Here is a 24,766-nt window from a genome sequence, read left to right on the forward strand (position 1 = left end):
TATCAAGGATTTTACAATTTAAAGTTACACATTTGTTATAGGAAAATTAAATGCTTCACTTTTGTTTTGTTTTGTTTTGTTTTGTGATGCAGAAAAATATGATCCATTATTCATGCACCCTGATCTGTCTTGTGGAACACACACTAGTAGCTGTGGGCACATTATGCATGCCCATTGTTGGCAAAGGTAATGTATATTCTCAATATTTGTCAAGAGAAGTTTATCTAAGGGCTCAATATTTTTTAAATAGAGGAAATTTCATTCTAGAAAAAAGGAAAAGAACTAAAAATGTTGAAAAAATCCGTATCATTGCCTAATAAATAACAAAAGTTATTTGCCTTGTCATAGATGTAAAGTATATGTCAGATATGTTTTTTAATTTAGCTTTATATCCAAGTCTCTTCTGTATCTTCCAAAGAAGGAAATGGATCTGTATCAGTCTGTGGATGAAGAAAAGGGTTTTTACAGTAGGATAAACTCTAGAAGGGTAATGTTGTCTTTCTTTGGGTCCAGGTGGACAACTTTTGATTCCATAGATGTTAGTACTTGCTTTGTTACTTCCCAAAATTGTAATGGCTCCCTGTGATGAGATGTCCTGAATTTGTTCTACCTTGGTGTTTCCTATGCTTCTACAAAACCAACAAATCAATAATACTATTATTCTAGAACTATGCTCACCCAGTTATCATGAACTACACCTAACAACTAGCCACCACATTGTAGTCCCAGCTACTTGGGAGGCTGAGACGGGAGAATTGCTTGAATGTGGGAGGTGGAGGTTGCAGTGAACCAAGATTGTGCAACTGCACTCCAGCCTGGGCAACAGAGCAAGACTCCATCTCAAAAACAACAACAACAAAAAAAAAAAAAAACAAATAGCCACCAGCCTTGGGGAAGTGGCAAGAGAACAATGGCACCAAGAAATTTTTGTTGCTGCTTTGTGAATGCTTTTTTACATGGCAGTCTTTTTTTTTATTTTACTCTTTTAGAACTTTTAATCCATTTGGATTTTTAAAATCACTCAAAAATCATGTTAAAAATAATTTAGTTTAAGATTTTCATTTTTGAACTATTTGTGGAAACAAATTATTTTAAATGTTGAAGCTTGTGGCTGTCATTTATGTAAATTACCATTGTTTTGATACCTCATGTTCTCTAATTGTAAAGGTATTTTGATTCCGTTCAAGCTAAAGAACAGCGAAGGCAACAGAGATTACGCTTACATACGAGCTATGATGTAGAAAACGGAGAATTCCTTTGCCCCCTTTGTGAATGCTTGAGTAATACTGTTATTCCTCTGCTGCTTCCTCCAAGAAATATTTTTAACAAGTAAGTTTTGGCTCATGACAACCTATTACAAAGCAATAGTTTGCTTTGAAGATAATGAAATAATAAATCAGGGAGGAAAACTTAGTCTAGGCAATTGCATAGTGTTTTCCAGATACTTTCCAAACTCTAGTCATTTTCTTCTAGCAGACCTGTGGAATGTGATTTTAGTTTTTAGAGAGGAACAGGTGAAAATTTAACAGTTGTTTCTAAGCTATAAAATTCCTATGTAGTTATGAAAACCAAGTATCTGGTTTATTTCTAGGGACCCTACTTTTAATATCTCCCATACACTTTTCAAGAGATGCTCAGTAAACTGGTAGAGGGAGATGGAACAACTCAAACTGACTTTATAGGACAGTCTAAAAATCGAATAAAACTTTTTGCTGTACTGGCCAGTCATAGTTTTAAGAACCAGGCAAAAAAGTGAAAATCTGTTGGTATATTTTAAATGGAAAAATCTCAGCTGGGCGTTGTGGCTCACATCTATAATCGTAGCACTTTGGGAGGCCAAGATGAAAGGATCATTTGAGCCCAGGAGTTCAAGACCAGCCTGGGCAACATAGTGAGACCCTGTCTGTACAAAAAATAAAAAGTTAGCTGGATGTAGCGGCATATTCCTATAGTCCCAGCTACTTCAGAGACTCAGGTGGGAGGCTCGCTTGGGTCAAGGCTGCAGTGAGCTTTGATCATGCCATTGCACTTCAGCCTGAGTGACAGAGCAAGACCCTGTCTCAAAAATAAAATAAGTGCTTGCTTCAGCAGCACATATACTAAAATTGGAACGATAAAGAGAAGATAAGCATGGCTGTTTCACAAGGATGACACACAAATTCATGAAGTGTTCCATATTTTTAGCTCTTTTAGAATTTGTCTAGCAGACTAAAAAAAATAAGAAAAGAAAATGGAAAATTTCTGTAACTTCACAGTTTTTTGGATGCTTTTAGTTACGAGTATTGGACGTACTCATTTCAAGTATGAATTTGATAATGTCTGCTATTCGAATCTGAACTTCATTTCTCAATGTAGAATTATGCTATTTACATTGCATGCACAAATACTAAGTTATATGAGTATAAATGATCCATTTCTGTGTTATTTGGATTCAGTTCAAAGCAAAGTCAGTTTTTTCTTGTCAGTTTTAGGAGTTCAAACTTTGGTGTTCTTAGTCTATGCTACCACAAAATGTTCTTAAAATATTAGTAGATTTGAGTGTAAGCTCATGCTTTTTAATTATAAAAGAATATCATGGTACTGACTTATCTGCATTTGAACTGATAAAGAAATTAATTATTGTTAGATGGAGGATTAACTGTGTATAAGAAGAAATCACCCTTGTTGGATTTCATCTGTCACTTTATTGGTCCAATTTTTGGGTTTTGCCCATGAGATTCAATTATGGTTTAGTCATATTCGAATACAATCATAAAAAGAACACAGGCTTTGGAATCTGACAGAGCCAAGTTTGAATGCTAGCTTTGTCCCTTATTCGGCCTTAGTCAAGTTACATAGCTCTAAACCTCAGTTTCCTCATCTGTAAAATGGGGACAATAATAAAACCTATTACAAAATATAGGAATACAACCTATGCAAATAATAATACAACCTGAAACAAAATGTAGGGATATTTTGAGGATTAAGTCTAATACCATATGATATTTACAGTAAAATTCTTTACTAAGTGCTTGTAACATAATAAGCACTTGGTAGATATTAATAGTGATGGTGATTATGATACTTAAGAAATTCTAGCAAATTCCAATACTGAAGAGTGAGATTTTTAATACACAGTGTTATTACCATCATATTGACAAATAATATATTCCTTTCCATTGGCCAATATCCTGATTTTTTTTAATGCAACAAATTTTCCCTTATCCTTTTTGTTTTTAATATTTGGAGTGTGTCTAAAATATGCCTGTGATCATTTAAGGAGTCTTTTGTATCTTAAGGAACAATAATAAAACACTAAATACTCTCTATAATCTTTTCTAGCAGGTTAAATTTTTCAGACCAACCAAATCTGACTCAGTGGATTAGAACAATATCTCAGCAAATAAAAGCATTACAGTTTCTTAGGAAAGAAGAAAGTACTCCTAGTAAGTTCTGGTAACCTGTTTTCATTTTTCCCTAAAGTCCGAGGTCATCAGAAAATGTATTTCCAGAAGAAGTTGTTTAAAAGTGAAACCTCCCATTTAAAATTTTGACTCATTCTAATTTTCCTTGTCTTAATAAACTAAATTTGACTTTACTGCATTACTCCTTATTCCTTAAACACACAAGCTCATGTGAAGTTTCTAATAAACACTTCTCACTTATTCCCCCATTTTATTGAAGAGCTTCTGGAGGTGGGGGAGATGTAACTGAGTGTTGCAGAGCTAGCTTTAGTTCTCGGTGGGCTAACTCACCTTACTGTTGGCATTACCAAAGGCTTCCCAAGTTTCATAGACCATGCACTGCACTTATGACCTTGTGGGAACGTAGTATGAACAGGATTTATATCATTGGTTTTCATAGAAACAGAATAGCTACTCTTGTTTTTGTTTTAGTGGCTGTACTATAAGGAAAAGCATAGTTAAGAAAGGGCCTTGGTCAACTAGAGCAATAATGTTTTCATGCTTCATATGGTTGTTATGCCAGTTTTTATTAGGGAATTTTTTTCCTTTTGTTTTTGATTTCTTTGACCTATATGGCTGTACTTTTAGGAATATTGTCATCTATTGAATAATAGTATAAAATGCCTGTTTCTATAGATAATGCCTCTACAAAGAATTCAGAAAATGTGGATGAATTACAGCTCCCTGAAGGGTTCAGGCCTGATTTTCGTCCTAAGTGAGTATATTATTTTACTCCTTTAATATTTGACCCATTTGAAATGAATGATTAAGTCAGCAGTTAGGAGGAATATGATTTGGCAAGTGAGGGAGCAAAATGTTATAGGATACTGATCTTTAGTTGTAAGGTTTAAGCAGAGGCTGAGACAGGAGGATAGTGTGAGCCCCAGAGGTGGAGGCTGCAGTGAGCCTTCATTGCACCACTACATTCCAGTCTGGGTGACAGAGTGAGACCCTGTCTCAACAACAACAACAAAAAAAGTTTAAGCATTACATGATGGTATTTATTGCAGTACATTAAAAAAATCTAAGAACCATGTGGCATGTTTAACTCTCACCACCCTCTCCTAGTCAGCATTGCTGACCCCTGCCACACCCCTTTCTTTACCTGGCTCTCCTTGACAACATCTAATCAGTAATTCTAAATACAAACTGCTCAGCCTCCCCAATGAATCCCGCACTTCCGTCTGACTTCAAAATTTCTATTAATGACCTAACCAAGCTCTTAGTAACCCAGGATTAAAACCAGAATATTTTCCACCCTATTTTACCCCATAGCCAGTTAGTTACAAGGTATAGCATAGATTCTGGAGCTAGACTGGTTGATTCAGTTCCCAGCACCACCACTTATTAGCTGTGCAACTTTGGGCAAATTGCTTGACCTCTGCCGGGCGCAGTGGCTCACGCCTGTAATCCCAGCACTTTGGGAGGCCGAGGCGGGCGGATCACGAGGTCAGGAGATCGAGACCATCCTGGCTAACACGGTGAAACCCCGTCTCTACTAAAAATACAAAAAATTAGCCGGGCGTGGTAGCGGGCGCCTGTAGTCCCAGCTACTCGGGAGGCTGAGGCAGGAGACTGGCGTGAACCCGGGAGGCAGAGCTTGCAGTGAGCCGAGATCGCGCCACTGCACTCCAGCCTGGGCGACAGAGCGAGACTCCGTCTCAAAAAAAAAAAAAAAAAACAAAAAAAACAAAAAAAAAACAAAAAAAAACAAATTGCTTGACCTCTGTGTACCTCAATTCCCTCATCTGTCAAGTGAGGATAATTCATAGGTGTTATTAGGATAAAGTGACATAATGTACGTAGAGCTACCTGAAAGCTGTGCCTGGCATGTACCAAGTAACTCAATAAATACAGACCTAAAGACTTGAATAGAAAAAACATCATGCCTATAATCCCAGCACTTTGGGAGGCCACGGCGGGCAGATCACTTGAGGTCAGGAATTCAAGACCAGTCTAGCCAAAATGATGAAATCCTGTCTCTACTAAAAATACAAAAATTAGCCAGGCGTGGTGGTGCACGCTTGTAATCTCAGCTATTTGGGGGGCTGAGGCAGGAGAATCGCTTGAACTTGGGAGGCAGAGGTTGCAATGAGCCAAGATCATGCCACTGCTCTCCAGCCTGGGCGACAGACCAAGACCCTATCTCAAAAAAAAAAAAAAAGAAAAAGAAAAAACTTCAATCTTCTGTCTGCCACACTCCCCCAGTCCTGTCATTTTATTTGTCACTTCTAGTGTTTACTTCCATATTTCTAATTAGACAGTATCTTCACTGTTGACTGGTAAATTATTCCACAATTTTTGGTTAAATCTAGTTGTCAGTTTTTACATTATAATAACTTTGTTTCTGCTGATACAAGTTGCGTATTAGAATTATATTTCCTTTCTTTTACAGTTTTGTCTTTTTTTTTTTTTTTTTTGAGATGGAATCTCACGCTGTCGCCCAGGCTCAGTTTTGTCTTTCTTATAGTTAATAATTACCTTGTCTTTTTCATGTACTTGTTTTCTATGTATGTTTTTTTTTTTTTTTTCTGAATGGTGCAGTAGATCTATCCAATGTCTAACAACTTTTTCTTTTTTTTTTTTTTTTTGAGACAGAGTCTCACTCTGTCACCCAGGCTGGAGTGCAGTGGCGTGATCTCAGCTCCCTGCAGCCTCCCCTCCCGGGTTCAAACAATTCTCCTGCCTCAGCCTCCCAAGTAGCTGGGATTACAGGCATGCACTACCACGCCCGACTGATTTTTGCATTTTTAGTAGAGGTGGGGTTTCTCCGTGTTGCCCAGGCTGGTCTCGAACTCCTGACCTCAGGTGATCCACCCGCCTCAGCCTCCCAAAGTGCTGGGATTACAGGCATGAGCCACCACACCTGGCCTCCTAACAACTTTTCTAAGTGCTCAGATCTGTCAGATGATCTTCTGTTGCTGGGTCCCTCCTTCCCCTACACAGCCTCTGTTCTCCTACAGTCAGGAGGGGGCACAGCTGTCACTTCTGTTGGCCCTGCTCCTCTTATTTTCTGGATTGAGTATCTTCCTCTTTCTTAAGTACTTGGCTCTTTTTGCAGATTCCTAAGAAAGGATACCTGGATGGTATATTTTCATGTTCGAAAATATGTTTATTTTATTCATATGCTCAATTGATAGTTTGGGTGTAGAATTCTAGGGTAGAAGTAACTTTTTATCTAGATTTTGAAGGCATTATTTTACTAAATTCTAATCCATTGAGAAATTAATCCCATTCTAATTCTTGTTCCTTTGTAAATTTTTGTTTTTTTGAGACAGGTTCTCACTCTGTCATCCAGGCTAGAGTGCAGTGGCACAATCTCAGTTCACTGCAACCTCTGCATCCCGGATTCAAGCAATTCTCCTGTCTCAGCCTCCCAAGTAGCTGGGATTACAGACATGAGCTGCCACACCTGGCTAATTTTTGTATTTTTAGTAGAGACGGGGTTTCACCCCATCTTGGCCAGACTGGTCTCAAACTCCTGACCTCAGATGATCCACCCACCTCGGCCTCCCAAAGTGCTGCAATTACAGTCATCAGCCACTGCACTCAGCCTCATTTTTTTTTTAACTTTTTTAGAGACAGGTTCTATGTTGTCCAGGTTGGCCTTGAACTCCTGGGCTCAAGCGATCCTCCCGCCTCAGCCTCCTGAGTAGTTGGGATTACAAGTGTGAGCCACCATGCCTGGTTCCTTTATAACTCTATTACTATACTATTACTTCTATTTTCTATTACTACTTTTTTTTTTTTCTTTTTTGAGACAGAGTGTTGTTCTTGTCACCCAGGATGGAGTGCAGTGGCACGATCTCAGCTCACTGCAACCTCTGCCACCCAGGTTCAAGGGATTCTCATGCCTCAGCCTTCCAAGTAGCTGGGACTACAGGCATGCACCACCATGTCCCACTCATTTTTTGTATTTTTAGTGGAGACAGGGTTTTACCATGTTGGCCAGGCTGGTCTCGAACTCCTGACCTCAAGTGATTCACCCACCTTGGCCTCCCAAAGTGCTAGGATTACATGCTGAGCCACCGCACACAGGCTTGTAACTCTGTTACTTCTGAAAACTGTAAGATACTCTCTTTATCTCTTCAGTGTTCTGAAATTTTCTATGATATTTCTTGGTATATGAATCTTTTTTTATTCATTTTGCTAGGCGTTCGGTAAACCTATTGAATCTGAACATTCATGTCCTTCATTTCTGAGAATTTTTTATGTTGTTTCTTAAATAATTTTCTCTTGGATTTTCTTCTTTGAGGTAGTTCTGTTAGCTCACTGTTGCCCCTCTTGAACTGATAACCTAATTTTCTTATGTTTTTTTTTGCTTTCTACATTGTCTCTGTTTTCCCTGAGTTCTGTTTCTCTGCTCCTTTGTTTTGGTTTATCTCTTTGATGCTTTCCTTAAATGTTTATTAGTCCTTGGATAACTATTTAAGCATAAGGCAATGAGCATAAGGATACCTGGTGGACAGGTTGGAGCTTGCTGACTTGTAAGCCTCACAGTAAGGTGATCAGGACACCTCCAGTCTTTTGCTTGGTGACCCCCGAATGTCTGTGTAAAAACAACTTTCCCCTGAGGATTGTTCACTGGAAAAACTAATCTCTGTGGAAGTGGGTATACATTGCTGATGTTCTCAGGATGGGAAACAGGGTCAAGGATCTCACTGTGTAGTGTGTAGGCTTGTGCCCAGCACCCTGTTTTCAGCCCTGTGCCTCACCCCTGCTAAGTCAAAGAGTCTAACTCCTCTTGGGCAGGGGCAGTTTGCATTATCTCTGATCACTGCATACAATTATCTCTGGATATATGTTAAGTGGTTCAATTTCAATATAGCAAAGAGCTGTTAAGAAACTGAACCATTTGATTGATATGTGCACATTGTTCTGAGCTAATTTTATACATGTTTACTTCAGGAACCCTTATTCTGAGAGCATAAAAGAAATGCTAACGACATTTGGAACTGCTACCTACAAGGTGGGACTAAAGGTTCATCCCAATGAAGAGGATCCTCGTGTTCCCATAATGTGTTGGGGTAGCTGCGCATACACCATCCAAAGCATAGGTAAGAGATTTACAGCTGTTTCTCTATAAGTCACAAGCATTCATTGATATGAATTAGGCATAGAATCTTGTTTTTAAATGAAATGTTTGAAGTGGGTAACAACGTGAAGAAATAATAAAAAGACTTAGAAGCAAGAAGTGTAATGTACTGACAAAATACTAGATTGATAGTTCATAAATTAACCACAGCAACAGAGAACTCCTGGTGGTGGTGGTTATAGCTTCTTGTCAGTTGAAGGAATGTACTGTTCGTTTTTACTTTGTAACCAAATTTAATTCTTGTGAAATGACTTTGAAGATTCTGAAACTTGACAATATTGTACTTTCTGTAGGATTGGGGTTTTTTTAACCTTTTTAAGAAAATTATATTAAAATATACATAACATAACATTTACCATTTTAACCATCTTTAATCTGTAGAAAGAATTTTGAGTGATGAAGATAAACCATTGTTTGGTCCTTTACCTTGCAGACTGGTAAGTTCTCAGTTTATTCAGTTCATGATAGTGGGGCATGGAAATTAGGTGGTTCTGCTGCTTTTAATCTTATGGACCTGCAGTAGTTACTTACACCTTCACTTCTTTCGTAGTAAAAACCCATTTTCTGTAAGGATATTAAAAAGTAATGTTTGTGGTTTAATCTTTCTTTTAAATAAACTTCAAGAGGCCGGGCGCGGTGGCTCACGCCTGTAATCCCAGCACTTTGGGAGGCCGAGGCGGGAGGATCACCTGAGGTCGCGAGTTTAAGACCAGCCTGACCAACATGGAGAAACCTCGTCTCTACTAAAAACACAAAATTAGCCAGGCGTGGTGGCGCATGCCTATAGTCCCAGCTACTCAGGAGGCAGAGGCAAGACAATCGCTTGAACCCGGGAGGCGGAGGTTGCGGTGAGCTGAGATTGTGCCATTGCACTCCAGCCTGGGCAACAAGAGTGAAACTCCATCTCAAAAAAAAAAAAAAAAAAAAAAAATTGCAGCCTGGCAGTATAGTGAGACCTCATCTCTACACAAATTTTAAAATTGGCTAGGAGTGGTGGCGTGGCATGTACCTGTGGTCCCAACTACTTAAGAGGCTGAGTTGGGAAGATCACTGGAGCTGGGGAGGTTGAGGCTGCAGTGAGCCATGATTGTGCCCCTGTACTCTAGGCTGTGCAACAGAGCAAGATCCTATCTTTAAAAAAAAAAAAAAAAGAAGAAGAAGCAGAAGAATGTATATTCTAGCTCCACTTTCTTGCTAACCATTCATATTTCAACTCCTGCAGTTTGGCTCCACTTCTAAAACTTTCTGACTTCTATGAAATATCTCTTTCCAAGTTCACCAAATGATCTCCTGATTATCATTTTGCGTGGGCATTTTTTAGCCCTTGTCTTTGAAACCTCTACTTAATTGCTCATTCTGAAACTTTTATTTCTCTCCATTCCTTCTTCATTCTGAAACTCATTTTTCCCTTAATTTCTGTGACACTCTTGGCTTTCCTTCTACCTCTGTGGCTCCTGCCTCTCAGCCCGCTCTCCTTCCTCCATCCTGCAGTTGTCATTTTTAAACCTCCAGAGTTCTGCCATCTAATACTCTTCCCTGGTCAGCCCCATCTATGCCTCTGATTTCAGTTATATCCAAATGATCCCCACCTGTGTATCTCCAACCCAGCTCTTTATCTTAGGCCTAGGTTATCTCTGCCTATTTTTTTAGCCTGGATCTCCTACACATACCTAAAATTCAATCCAAATTAATTTTTCTTCCTATAGTCCCTGTTTTAGTTAATTTCACCACTATTCATCCAGGAGAAACCAGAAAATTGAAGTCTTTTTTTTTTTTTGAGAAGGAGTCTCACTCTGTTGCTCAGACTGGAGTGCAATGGCACAATCTCGGCCCACTGCAGCCTCTGCATCCTGGGTTCAAGCGACTCTCCTGTCTCAGCCTCCCGAGTAGCTGGGATTACAGGTGCATGCCACCGTGCCCAGCTAATTTTTGCGTTTTTAGTAGAGATGGGGTTTCACCATGTTGGCCAGGCTGGTCTCAAACTCCTGACCTCAGGTGATCTGCCCATCTCGGCCTCCCAAGATGCTGAGATTGCAGGCATGAGCCACCATTCCCGGCCTAGATACATTATTTAGCCTGGGCATTCACATTCAGTTGGTCAGCAGAGTCTGACAAATTCTCACCATTCCTTCTTCTACTTGTTTGGTTCAGCCCCATATTATTTCTTGCCTAGATTATCATAGCAGTTTTTACCCAGAATCTCACTCTTCTCTAATACGTTATTAGAGGGGCTCCTCAAAAGCAATCCTGTTCATATTCTTCATACTTTTACAAACTTCTTAATCTATTTCTCCATTATCACCTCCTGCCAGTTCCCACCCCTGTGGTCCAGACTTGTAGAATCACTGCCAGTTCCTCAATGCTAGTTCCCATGCCTTTGCACATTCCATTTCCTCTGCCTAGAGTACCCTAAGCAGACTGCTACTCTTTCAGATGCTGTTCAAGCTTTCCCTTCCCTTAGAAAGCCCTCTGAACCATGTACTGTGAGTTAGAGACCTCTCATCTGTGATGCCTGCCTCCTTCCCCACTTTCTTCCTTTCCCACCCCAGGACTTTAAGCTCTTTGAGAGCAGGAGAGGGAGAATGGGTTTTATTTGAAGATCTTCAGAACCAAGACCTAGTGTATATAGTAGGACCTCAATATTTATTGAACCAAACATTACAGAAAATTTGGAAAACAAAAAAACAAGCAGGAAGAAAAAAGTCATCAACTTATCACATACCCATCTTTTTCCATTAGCATATTTATGCTTGATTACAATTGGTACTCACATGTAGCTTTGTTTCTGCTGTATTCTTTAAATCAAGAGTTTTCTTATTACTGCTACTTAGTCCTCATAACAATTTTTAATAGCTGCAGGCACCCTCATTTGTGCCACCATCTTCTTGGACAGTTTCCCCAATATTTGGAGTATCTCTTTAGGATACTGTACATTTTACGGAAGAGTATCCACATTTTAGAGGATCTCTTTAGGATAAACATAAGAGATATGTGTTTTAGGGTATCTGTTTAGGATAAACATAGAGAAATACTGCATCCGCATCTTGGCTTGTTTATTTGTTTTTTGAGATAGAGTCTTGCTCTGTTTTCCAGGCTGGAGTGCAGTGGTGTGATCTCAGCTCACTGCAACCTCTGCCTCCAGGGTTCAAGCGATTCTCCTGCCTCAGCCTCTCGAGTAGCTGGGATTACAGGTGTGAGCCACCACACCCGGCCTGCATTGGCATCTTGGGAGTGTCCCTTGCTTTCTGTCAGATGCGTATATTCTATATTCTTTTCTTTTCCAGAGAAAACCAGCAACATGGTGGCAAAGAGATAGATTTCATTTATTCAGCACACACTTAGACATTTCCCATTCCATTTATCCTGTGTTAGAGGCATGTCATTGAGATGTCATAGATCTAGTTCCATACCATCTAGAGCAGTTTCATTGTGCATCCAGCTGTGCTCTGAACTAGCATTCCTGAAAGAGAACTGCTTTGCATTTTGGTTTTTTGTTAATTGTGTTGGTTTATTTTAGGATGACTGTCTTAGGTCATTGACGAGATTTGCCGCAGCACACTGGACAGTGGCATCAGTTTCAGTGGTGCAAGGACATTTTTGTAAACTTTTTGCATGTGAGTATTAATACATTTATAACATGTTGTAATTTTTCATCCTCTGAAATTTTGTTTTTAATGGTACAGCTTCTCTCAATAATGAATTAAATATTTAGTAGTAATGGTTTTCTTATATATAAGCTCTAGCTTATAAATTCTCATGTGTCTTGCAAGAAGATAAATTTAAAGCAGATTATATGCATTTTAACGTGTTGGCATATGAAATATGCTAATGTATTTCTCTTTAAATCTGTAGCACTGGTGCCTAATGACAGCCATGAGGAACTTCCATGCATATTAGATATTGACATGTTTCATTTATTGGTGGGTATTGTGCAGTTTGTTTGGACTTCTACGTCATACTATGTAACTTTACCTTAGGTTTGGTGAGCAGTGTAGTGGCAGACAGGAAGGAGTTATGTGATTTCCTTACCCCTTCTGAGTATAATTCTTTTATGAGAAACCTCAAAAAGAAAATATTTAGGAACCTAGTTGAGAGACTTGACCTGGTTATTGAGACGTCCTCTGACTCTTATTTTGCTTTATGGCTGAGGTTAGTATTTTAACCTCTCTGTGCTTTTAACCTGTAAAGAGATAAAAACACCAGCAACGGGTCAGGTGTGGTGACTCATGCCTGTAATCCCAGCACTTTGCGAGGCTCACCCCAGATCACTTGAGGTCAGGAGTTTGAGAGCAGCTTTGCCAACATGGTGAAACCCTATCTCTACTAAAAATACAAAAAATTAGCTGGGCGTGGTGGCACATGCCTGTAATCTCAGCTACTCAGGAAAGTGAGACAGGAGAATCACTTGAACCCAGGAGGCGGAGGTTGCAGTGACCAAGATTGCACGACTGCACTCCAGCCTGGATGACAGAGCAAGACCCCATCCGAAAAAAAAAAAACAACAACAACAACAGAAGCACTGCTGCTGGCCCATACAGTGCTTTTGTACATTTTCGAAAATCTGGCAGATACAGCCCTGTGGTCACACTACTTAGCAGCAGAGAGCCCCTTATAATTCAGGGAAAGGTATGTCCTCTGAGCCAGGACATCCTAGTGCTAAGACACACAGCTATCCAAATAGTGGGTAGCCAAATTTCAGCCCTACCTCAACTGGGTTCCCTTGCACAGGGTACAGAGTGTACTGCCACACCCAGCAGCCCCGAGTGCTGTGCCTTTATTCTCTGGACCTCAGATTCTGCCCCTTTAAGTTGGTTAGTACCGACTTTATATGACTATGTCAGAACTCAGTGAGTTAATCCATGTAACACACTTAGAGCAATATATTCCTAATAAATGCTGGCTATTACTGTTCTCATTGCTGCAACTAAAACCACCACCACTTATACTGCCATGCAGACAGCAGGAGGCCAACAGAGCTAGCATTTGTGTACCTGCCAGCTTTTACATACATTCACACTTACATCTCTACAATTTACGTGTAACATATTGTCTTTAGTTTACCAATAGGGAAACTGAGGCCTGATCAGAGATGTTAATTTGTGTAAAACAGCTCATAAGAGGAGGAGGTAGGATTCATATCTAGCTATTTATGGGTCCAAAACCCATGTTTTTTCAACTGCCTACAGTCCTGGAGAGAGTTCAGATACTGTTTTTGTTAACAATAAGCTATGTATAGAGGACCCACTGGATTAATGAAATCATAGTGCCCATCAAGAGTCCTGTAACTCTTAAGTCATTTCATGTAGCCAGTCCTATTGGATTTTCTAACATGGATGCCCTTTCTTTAAGAACAAAGATTTCTTAAAGGGAGGAGCTGAACTCAGGAGGGATCACAGTAAGAAAATGGAAATGTGACCAGGCGCGGTGGCTCACGCCTGTAATCCCAGCACTTTGGGAGGCCGAGGTGGGCGGATTACCTGAGGTCAGGAGTTCAAGACCAGCCTGGCCAACGTGGCAAAACCTCGTCTCTACTAAAAATACAAAAAGTCGGGCATGATGTTGCACGCCTGTAATCCCAGCTACTCAGGAGGCTGAGGCAGGAGAATCGCTTGAACCCAGGAGGTGGAGGTTGCAGTGAACCAAGGTTGTGCCATTGCACTCCAGCCTGGGCAACAGAGTAAGACTCTGTCTCAAAAAAAAATCAAAATAAAAGTAAAAGTAAGAAGATGGAAATTTGCTTAGCTGTGAAAGGAAAGGCGATCTGTCTGATGTCCTGTGTTTGGTGCCTAGGTGGCCTTGGTGCTTGCATTTCCTGCGTTGCAGTGTCAGGATTTTTCAGGGATCAGCCTTGGCACTGGAGACCTTCACATTTTCCATCTGGTTACTATGGCACACATCATACAGATCTTACTTACCTCATGTACAGGTAACTCTTGCCTTTTTGTCAGTTTCTTGAAGGAAATACTTGAGTTTTCTGAGTTTTAAAAAAAGTATTGGAGGAAAAGGTATTTGGATGAGAATAACACATGAATAAGGCTGTTTTTTTCTGTGTATCTTCGTATGAAAAGTTTTGAAACATTTCTTTCTCCTCTTAAAATTTCCTAGTAATGTGAATGTTTCTAGTTTTAATTTCATACATTCAGTAATATTTGTGTAGAATAGTAATTACATCTTTTAGAATCTTATGTTTTAGAATGCCAATTTTGTTTTAACTTACATGTTTGTTAATGCCCACATGAATTCATCATTAAATTACGTTTTGTATTCGAAATTCTTGTTTTTGATACACTTTAAGACTATATTTATTTGATTTTACTTAAAACATGCCAGCTGGCTGTTTGGTTTGATTGAGATCAATACTGTGCTCCCACTTGAGGGATTACAATTTTGCATGTTTTCTAGGAATACTTCATGTTATATGTGAGTTTATGAATATATTTGCATGCTTAATGTCTTCAGTCCTTTTGATAACACTTAATTGGAAAATACAGAGTACTAGTATTTCCTTATCTTTCAGAAGAGAATGGCATGGATCAAGAAAATCCCACTTGTGAAGAAGAATCAGCAGTTCTTGCTTTGTATAAAACACTTCACCGGTATACGGGAAGGTGAGTTAGTTATCTTTACATAACGCATTTCCCTAAATATTGCTAGATGATGATAGCATGAGAAAGGAATTTGTTTGTTAATTAGGGGAATTTGTTGTCTGTTGACATGTTTTTAAAATAAGACGTGGAGTGATCTGCAGAGCTTTTCTGAACTATTCATATACTAACATAATTGGAAATCTGGGAGAAAGGTGATCATATGCAGAGCTTCCCACATTTATTTGGCTGTGGAACCCTTCATTTGCTCAGGGATCTGGCAGAGACTAGAGGATAGATCAAATGTACTTTGGAAAGTTGATACTCTAAAACTTATGTTGTCTCATTCAGAATGGGAATTTAAAACTGCAAGTTAAATTGGCATAATTTATTTTTAAGGTAATATTCAGTAGTAGCAGGAATAAAATGAAATTATTAGAATTCCATGTATGGTTAGAGTCATGATTTGCTACAAATAGCAATTCAGTAGTTTGCTTAGCTTTCAACAGTATATATGTCAAGAATCTGTAGTCAGGAACCTATAAAAATGTCTGTTTTTTGACTATCCCATTTCTGAGAACCTACATTAACAAAATAATTCAACATATAGAAAAAAAACATATAGGCATATAAAGATGGACACTCCAGCCAGGCACGGTGTCTCACCCCTATAATCCCAGCACTTTGGGAGAATGAGGCTGGCAGATTGCTTGAGCCCAGGCATTTGAGACCAGCCTGGCCAACATGGTGAAACCCTGTCTCTACCAAAAAATACAAAAATTAGCCAGGCATGGTAGCATGTGCCTGTGGTTCTATCTTCTCAGGAGGTTGAGGTAGTCAGATCACCCAGGCAGGTGAAGGCTGCAGTGAGCCATCACACCACTGCACTCCAGACTGGACAAAAGAGTGAGACCCTGTCTCAAAAAGAAAAAGATGTACACTCTGATATTATTTATATTAGCAAATAATTGAAAGCAATCTAAGTGTTTGCAGGGGAATAGTTTGATATAGTGATGAATGTGTTCCAAAATATTATAAATCTATTTAAAATATGGCTCCTAGGAGCTAGGTGCAGTGGCATGTGCCTGTAGTCCCAGCTGCTCAGGAGGCTGAGGTGGGAGGATTGCTGGAGCCCAGTAGTTTGAGTCCAGCCTGGACAACTTTTCATTTTCCACATTTTCTCTTTATGTCACTTTGTTACTTTTATAAATTTTAATAACATCACACCTGTAATCCCAGCACTTTGGGAGGCCAAGGTGGGCGGATCACAAGATCAGGAGATCGAGACCATCCTGGCTAACACAGCGAAACCCCGTCTCTACTAAAAATACAAAAATTTAGCCGGGCGTGGTGGCAGGCGCCTGTAGTCCCAGCTACTCAGGAGGCTGAGGCAGGAGAATGGCGCGAACCCAGGAGGCAGAGCTTGCAGTGAGCCGAGATTGTGCCACTGCACTCCAGCCTGGGCAACAGAGCGAGACTCCGTCTCAAAAAATTTAATAACAGCATTGGAGGCTATGTCACCACTTACACCTGGCATCCTATAATAACACACACCCACTTGCCTGTTAACTCACAACTTTTAAGCATACATGCCATCAGTTCCAAATGACAGTCAAGTCTGTTTTCACACTATAAGTACAGTGACCTTTTCTTAGTAGATTTCCCAATAATCTTTTTTTTCTTTTTTAGTGCCTTGAAAGAAATACCATCCGGCTGGCATCTGTGGAGGAGTGTCAGAGCTGGAATCATGCCTTTCCTGAAGTGTTCTGCTTTATTTTTTCATTACTTAAATGGAGTTCCTTCCCCACCCGACATTCAAGGTAATTTATACTTTCTTTCAAAACGTAGGGAGAGTTAGTAATCCTTTACTCCAGCAAATATAAAGATCACTTGCAAAAATGAAAATTGACTAAAAGTTCAAAGAATAGCTAATTGACTATGGTGATGTACACATTTATAGCATAAAATGTATGTTTATGCATATGTCTCCATTTATTTGGATCTCAGTAAATGACTGTTAAACTTCTGTGTAAATGTTTTTACACCTGCAAAGCCCTTCTCCCGTAAAGATCATAGTTTTGCTTTCAGATGTTAAAATGTTCATTACGTATTATTCATAAACAAGGTTCCTCAGATTTGAAAAGGTGAAAACTGACAATTTCAAGTGATTTTTAACTTGAAACATGCATAGCATTAAAATTTAGAATACCCATAATTGCACATAAATCTGATTTTAATCTGGGAATTGATTTGCTCTTTCATAGCTGTTTTCCATGTTCTGTTTTGATTCATTTCATAAAAGTAGTATGAATGTGGACTTGACTGTATCTCTGTATCCCACAGTGCCTGGCACTGGCCATAGAGTACCTGCATGCAGTGCTACTCTCTGAAAGTTTGTCCACTGGCATTTCCATTTAGCTAGTTGCCTAGGAACCATATAAAAGAGTTTAGTCTTCCAGATTATTTGCAGTGATGATTAGAGTTGGTATTTAAATCTGTGTCTCGTGGTAAAACCATCTTGTATTTCTGTATTGGTTGATCCTTTTCCAGAGCACCCATACATTTTTATCATTTAATGTTCACAATAACCCTGTGCAGTAGATTGTGCAGGCACACCATTTTGCAAATGATAAAGCCGAGACACCAGGACATTGGGACCAGTTTGATGTAGGAGTCGCCTGACTGCACTTGATGCATTGCGTCATTTTCCATGGATTCCTTCCACGTGCCATTCTGTTAACTTCCTACAAGTTACGTACCTGGCAAATTGGAACTCTTTCATCCTTTTTTTTTAAACTCTGCTATTGCTTAACTCTCATGCAGAATATGCCCTTAGTTGTTATATGCACTCTTTTCTTGTTCTTCATTTGCAGTTCCTGGAACAAGCCATTTTGAACATTTATGTAACTATCTTTCCCTACCAAACAACCTCATTTGCCTTTTTCAAGAAAATAGTGAGATAATGAATTCACTGATTGAAAGGTAATGATTATATACTTTTCTTTGTTGTATTAAATAGCTCTATGGAACCAAACTTTAGTTATCACATATGTAGCAAAATTCTCAAGTAATGACCCTGGTAGAATTCAACACAAATAATTCAAACTATAATGGGTAGGCCTTTTGTTGTTGTTTGTTTTGTTTTGTTTTGTTTTGCTTTTGTTTTTGTTTTTGTTTTGAGACTGAGTCTTGCTCTGTCACCCAGGCTGGAGTGCAGTGGCATGATCTTGGCTCACTGCAACCTCCACCTCCTGGGTTCAGGGGATTCTCCTGCCTCAGCCTCCCAAGTAGCTGGGGTTACAGGCATACACCGCCACGCCTGGCTAGTTCTTTGACCACCATGTTGGTCAGGCTGGTCTCGAACTCCTGACCTCAAATGATTCACCCACCTTGGCCTTCCAAAGTGCTGGGATTACAGGTGTGAGCCACCGCACCCGGCCTATGAGTAGGCCTTTTTAGCTAAGGATCTGGCTTTTCAGTAAACTTTTTGCCAAGCTAGTGAATAGCATAAACAAATTTGCATGGAAGGGGAATAGTGGTAGAAATGTTGATTTCTTTACATGAACTTACTTGTTAAGGACTCTCTTCCATAGGTTTTTTCTTGTTTTTGTTTTTAAGAGATGGGGTTTTGCCATTTTTTCCAGACTGCCTTTGAACTCCTGGGCTGAGACATTCCTCCCACCTCAGCCTCCTGAGTAGCTGGGACTGCAGGCACATGCCATCACACTCAGCTTTTCATAGATTTTTAAAGCTGAAAGAACCCTTAAGGCTATCTAGTCCAATACCCTCAACTTTATATTTGAGAAAAGTGAAGTCTAGAGAAATTGGCCTGTCAATCATGTCAAGTTAGTGACTGAGTTAAATATATGGCTGTTCTGTCCACAAAACGGGGGAAAATATTTGCAAACTACATATCTGATAAGGGATTAACATCCAGAATAGGCCGGGCACAGTGGCTCACCCCTGTAATCCCAGCACGTTGGGAGGCAGAAGTGGGAGGATCACTTGAGCCCAGAAGTTCAAGACCAGCCTGGGGGCGGGGCGCGGTGGCTCACGCCTGTAATCACAGCACTTTGGGAGGCCCAGACGGGCGGATCACGAGGTCAGGAGATCGAGACCATCCTGGCTAACACGATGAAACCCCGTCTCTACTGAAAATACAAAAAATTAGCCGGGCGTGTTGGTAGGTGCCTGTAATCCCAGCTACTCGGGAGGCTGAGGCAGGAGAATGGCGTGAACCCGGGAGGCGGAGCTTGCAGTGAGCCGAGATCATGCCACTGCACTCCAGCCTGGGGGACAAAGCGAGACTCCGTCTCAAAAAAAAAAAAAAAAAAAAAAAAAAAGACCAGCCTGGGTAACATGGCGAAACCCCATCTCTACAAAAAATTTAAACATTAGGCATGCTGACATGTACCTGTCAGGAGGCTGAAGTGGGAGGATCACTTGAGCCCTGGAGGTCGAGGCTACAGTGAGCTGCATGCCATTCCACTCCAGCCTGGATGACAGATCAAGACCCTGTATCAAAAGAAAAAATCCAGACTATATATATCCAGAATTCCTACAACTTAACAACAACAAAAATAAAACCCAATTAAAAAATAGGTAAAGGGCTTAAATAGGCATTTCTCCAAAGAAGATAAATAGCCAAAAAAGCATACGAAAAGATGCTCAACATCACTAGTCACTGGGGAAATCACACTGACATACCACTTCACACCCATTAGGTGAGCTATTACTTTTTTAAAAAAAGAAAATTACAAATGTTTACAAGGATGTGGAAAAACTGGTATACTGGTATCCTTGTGCATGGGATATAGAAAATGATAGAGCCACTACGGAAGACAGCATGACAATTCCTCAAAAAGATAAACATAAAGTTACCTTATGATTCAGCAATTCCACTTCTAGGTACAGATTACAAAATAACTGAAAGCAGGAACTCAGATCAATATTATACACCCACATTTATAGCAGCATTATTCATGATAGCCAAAAAATGGAACCAACTCAGATGTTCAACAGATGAATGGATGCACAAAATGTGGTGTGTACACACACACAATGGACTATTATTCAGTCTTAAAAGTAGGCCAGGTGTGGTGGTGCACGCCTGTAGTCCCAGCTACTCGGGAGGCTGAGGCAGGAGAATCACTTGAACCTGGGAGGCGGAGGTTGCAGTGAGCCAAGATTACGCCACTGCACTCCAGCCTGAGTGACAGAGCAAGACTCTGTCTCAAAAAGAAAAGTAAAGGAAATTCTCACACATGCTACAACGTGGATGAACCTTGAGGACGTGTGCTAAGTGAAATAAGCCAGTCACAAAAGGATAAATACTGTATGATTCCACTTCACTGAGGTACCTAGAGTAGTCAAATTTATAGAAACAGAAAGTAGAATGGTGGTTCCCAGGGGCTGGGAGAAGGAATTTTGCATTTAATGAGTACAGAGTTTCAGTTGGGAAAGATGAAAATGTTCTGGACGTGGATGGTGGTGCTGGTTGCACAACAATATGAAGGTACTTAATGCTACAGAACATTAGACTTTGAAGTGGTTAACATGGTCATTTTTATGTTACATATATTTTACCACACTAAAAAAAAAATTTTTTTTTTTTTTTTAAGTCTCACTCTGTCACCCAGGCTTGAGTGCACTGGCACAGTCACAGCTCATCCTCCTGGGTTCAAGCAATCCTCCTGCCTCAGCTTCCCAAGTAGCTGGGACTACAGGCACATGCCACCACACCCAGCTAATTTTTGTATTTTTAGTAGAGAAGGGCTTTTGCCATATTGCCCAGGCTGGTCTCAAACTCCTGGGATCAGGTAATCTTCCTGCCTCAGCCTCCGAAAGTGCAGGGATTACAGGCATGAGCACCTGGCCAAAAAAGTTTTATTTTTAATATGAATGTTCTAGCTCCAGATAATGTTAGCTTGGCATTAATACAAATTAATATAGACTAGTTTTTCTAGAGTATCCAAATTAGTAAGATAATGATGTTTATAGTCACAAATTGTATATATTTAAGCATTCTTGCTTTTAGAAAACATTCTCCTGATTTTAAAAGTTGTAGGCAAAATAGTATTTCTACAGGTTTCTTTTGATGAAGTAAATATATTAGGTCAAGAATATTATTTTCCTCTTATTGGCTATGGAGGGGAAAAAATTCTAGTTCTAACCCTTTAAAAGTGTTTTGTGTTTTTTCCCCCTCTGTTTACATTAAAGTTGGTGCCGTAACAGTGAAGTTAAAAGATATCTAGAAGGTGAAAGAGATGCTATAAGGTAAGTTAAAGAGCCTCAAAAACTTTATTGAGGTGGGAGAAAGGGTGGAATCAGGATATAAGTGCTATATTCCTTCAGAAACTGACTTCTCAAGCCTTTAGTGATTCCAAAAGGTTAAGATATGTTGCCTTCATATTTTCTTCTTAATCTAATGAGAGTCTATCAAAGTCAGAATTATGAACATAAATATACTACATTCTTGGCAGAGAAAGCAAATAACAAAGTTATATTTTAGGATATTTGCTTTAAAAAATATAATGCGTCTCCTAGGTTTTTCTTAGCTCTATTTTTTTCTATCTTTCATTATGGGAAAACTCTCCAAAAGTGTGAAGAGTAAAATAATGAGGCTCCACATACTTGTCATTCACCTTCAATAACTATCAGTCAAATCATGGCCAGTCATTTCTTATAATTATTTTTTCTTCATTTCTTTTTACATTCTATTCTGATTCTGTAGTAAAGTGTGCTCTACCAGATCCTAACAAGATGTGTCTCAATTGTTACTATACAAGTTGCGCATCTCTAATCCAAAAATCTGAAATTTGGAATGTCCCCATGAGCATTCCTTTAAGCATCATCTTGGCACTCAAAAAGTTTCAAATTATGGAGCATTTCAGATTTCAGGTTTTAACATTAGAGATACTCAACCTGGATTAACAATTGAGATGCATTTGTTGTGATCTGGTAGAGTATGCTTTACTACAGAATCCAAACAGAAGTAATGCAAACATTCCAAACTCTAAAAGAATTCAAAACCCAAAGCACTTCTGGTCCCAAGCATCTCAGATAAGGGATACTCAACCCATATCTCTTAGTTCTGGTAAATACATCGTCCATAAAAGTCAGAAGACTAGAGATTATCTGTCCTATTTGTTTGCTTTTACACATCCAGAAATAACACCCCAATTTTATTAGTTTGGACCACATGAAATGTCAATTTTTATCAGTCAAAAATGGTTGAATATCACAATTTCATGTGATTCCACCCTGATGTCAGAAAACTCTTAATAAATGGAACAGTAATCCTCAACTAGAAGTATACATCAGAATAACCTTGGGAACTTTTGAAAAAATACTCAGGCCACTACCTACTGAATCTAATTTCTCTAAAGTTAAAGCCCTAGCATGTCTGTCCCCTCAAAATTCCCCCAAGTGATTTTGATATGATTAAGAACTACTGTCTAGCCGGGCACATTGGCTCACGCCTGTAATCCCAGCATTTTGGGAGGCCGAGGCGGGCGGATCACGAGGTCAGGAGATCAAGACCATCCTGGCTAATACGGTGAAACCCTGTCTCTACTAAAAAAAAAAAAAATACAAAAAATTAGCTGGGCATGGTGGCAGGTGCCTGTAGTCCCAGCTACTTGGGAGGCTGAGGCAGGAGAATAGCATGAACCCGGGAGGCGGAGGTTGCAGTGAGCCAAGATCGCGCCACTGCACTCCAGCCTGGGCACAGAGCTAGACTCCGTCTCAAAAAAAAAACAAAAAACAAAAACAAAAAAAAACCGTCTAAAATAATCCCCCCTTCAGTTTAACTCCATTTCTTGTCTTGGCAATAGGTAAAGTAGTGAAAGGCCATACCGTGTTACCCGGGCTAGGCAGATATGTGCACATGGAAGTGCCTCATAGTATAATATGACCTAAATTAATGGAGTGTTCTTTAATTTTTCTCTTTTTTTCAGATATCCAAGAGAATCTAACAAATTAATAAACCTTCCAGAGGATTACAGCAGCCTCATTAATCAAGCATCCAATTTCTCGTAAGTTTTGCTGTTAGCATTGAACATTCCCTGCCACTGGAAACACCTCTCTACAAAGAATTTGAAGGATTTTGTTGTTGTTCTTTGTTTGGGTAGAGAAATCATATCTGTAGTCCTTTATGAGAGGAGAGGGAGAAAAAAGGAAAAAAAGAAGAAACTTGGCGAGGCACGGTGGCTCACGCCTGTAATCCCAGCACTTTGGGAGGCCGAGGTGGGTGGATCACCTGAGGTCAGGAGTTCCAGCCTGGCCAACTTGGTGAAACCCTGTCTCTACTAAAAATACAGAATTAGCGGGGCATGGTGGCAGGCGCCTGTAATCTCAGCTACTCGGGAGGCTGAGGCAGGAGAATCACTTGAACCTGAGAGGCAGAGGTTGTAGTGAGCCAAGATTGAGCAATTACACTCCAGCCTGGGTGACAAAAGCAAAACTCTGTCTCAAAAAATGAATAACATCTGTAGTACTCTATACTACATAACTTATAAAAGCATCATTTCACTATGTTTCAGAATAAGACATGGAATGGGAGTAGGAGAAGCAAATTTGATTCATGAATGTTTAATAATTGCACTTAAAGTAATAACAGCCCTTAGTAATTTTTTTTTTTTGAGACAAGTCTCGCTCTGTTGCCCAGGATGGAGTGCAGTGGTGCAACCTTGGCTCGCTGCAACCTCCGCCTCCCAGATGCTAGTGATTCTTGTACCTCAGCCTCCTGAGTAGCTGGGATTACAGGCATGCACCACAACGCCCAGCTAATTTTTTTTTGTATTTTTAGTATCACCTCAGCCTCCCAAAGTGCTGGGATTACAGGCGTGAGCCACTACACCCGGCAGTAATTTTTAATATAGTATCAAATATTTCACATACAAGCAGCATAAAGAATAATATAATAGGGGAGGCTGAGGTGGGAGTATCACTCGAGCCCAGGAGATGGAGGCTGCAGTTAGTCATGATCGTGCCACTGCACTCTAGCCTGGGTGACAGCGAGACCTTGTCTCAAAAAAAAAAAGAAGAATATAATAATGTAAGAGCTTAAACATTACCTAGACAGTTGAAGCTCCCCAGCTGCCTCTTCTCTGTTGCCTCTTTCTCCTCCCTCTGAAGATACCTACTATTCTAAATGGAATATTAAGCATTCCATTCCTATACATTAACTATATAAGTTTCTATTCTTGAGCAGCATGTATTGTTATTTTGTATGTTTTTTTTTAAATTAGTATTTATTGATCATTCTTGGGTGTTTCTCGGAGAGGGGGATTTGGCAGGGTCATAGGACAATAGTGGAGGGAAGGTCAGCAGATAAACACGTGAACAAAGGTCTCTGGTTTTCCTAGGCAGAGGGCCCTGCCGCCTTCCGCAGTGTTTGTGTCCCTGGGTACTTGAGATTAGGGAGTGCTGATGACTCTTAACGAGCATGCTGCCTTCAAGCATCTGTTTAACAAAGCACATCTTGCACCGCCCTTAATCCATTTAACCCTGAGTGGACACAGCACATGTTTCAGAGAGCACGGGGTTGGGGGTAAGGTTATAGATTAACAGCATCCCAAGGCAGAAGAATTTTTCTTAGTACAGAACAAAATGGAGTCTCCTATGTCTACTTCTTTCTACAC

At 39.9% G+C, this 24,766-nt stretch overlaps 1 protein-coding gene and 1 non-coding gene across 12 annotated transcripts in view; both read left to right on the forward strand.

Annotated features, from left to right (window-relative positions):
* The window catches only part of UBR2 (ubiquitin protein ligase E3 component n-recognin 2), a 130,325-nt gene that overhangs the window by 100,690 nt on the left and 4,869 nt on the right, over positions 1 to 24,766 (forward strand). For 3 of the 11 annotated variants that reach the window (XM_016955519.4, XM_016955504.4, XM_063813043.1), the window contains 14 exons: positions 93 to 186; positions 1,168 to 1,329; positions 3,322 to 3,425; positions 4,080 to 4,158; positions 8,352 to 8,500; positions 8,920 to 8,975; positions 12,056 to 12,152; positions 12,391 to 12,458; positions 14,329 to 14,464; positions 15,056 to 15,146; positions 16,812 to 16,942; positions 17,996 to 18,104; positions 21,342 to 21,398; positions 23,081 to 23,158. In XM_016955519.4, coding sequence (XP_016811008.2) covers positions 93 to 186; positions 1,168 to 1,329; positions 3,322 to 3,425; positions 4,080 to 4,158; positions 8,352 to 8,500; positions 8,920 to 8,975; positions 12,056 to 12,152; positions 12,391 to 12,458; positions 14,329 to 14,464; positions 15,056 to 15,146; positions 16,812 to 16,942; positions 17,996 to 18,104; positions 21,342 to 21,398; positions 23,081 to 23,158 — 1,411 coding nt within the window. Of the gene's footprint in view, positions 1 to 92; positions 187 to 1,167; positions 1,330 to 3,321; positions 3,426 to 4,079; positions 4,159 to 8,351; positions 8,501 to 8,919; positions 8,976 to 12,055; positions 12,153 to 12,390; positions 12,459 to 13,887; positions 14,083 to 14,328; positions 14,465 to 15,055; positions 15,147 to 16,811; positions 16,943 to 17,995; positions 18,105 to 21,341; positions 21,399 to 23,080; positions 23,330 to 23,973; positions 24,155 to 24,766 lie in introns of those variants that run through there. The other 8 variants (XM_054685824.2, XM_063813041.1, XR_010158016.1 and 5 more) reach the window with 7 other exon arrangements.
* On the forward strand, positions 2,076 to 2,182 carry LOC112209568 (U6 spliceosomal RNA). The gene has a single exon (XR_002944406.1). It is a non-coding gene; the product is annotated as a U6 spliceosomal RNA (small nuclear RNA).

This window comes from Pan troglodytes, chromosome 5 (assembly GCF_028858775.2).
Source record: "Pan troglodytes isolate AG18354 chromosome 5, NHGRI_mPanTro3-v2.0_pri, whole genome shotgun sequence".
NCBI classification, from domain to species: Eukaryota; Metazoa; Chordata; class Mammalia; order Primates; family Hominidae; genus Pan; species Pan troglodytes.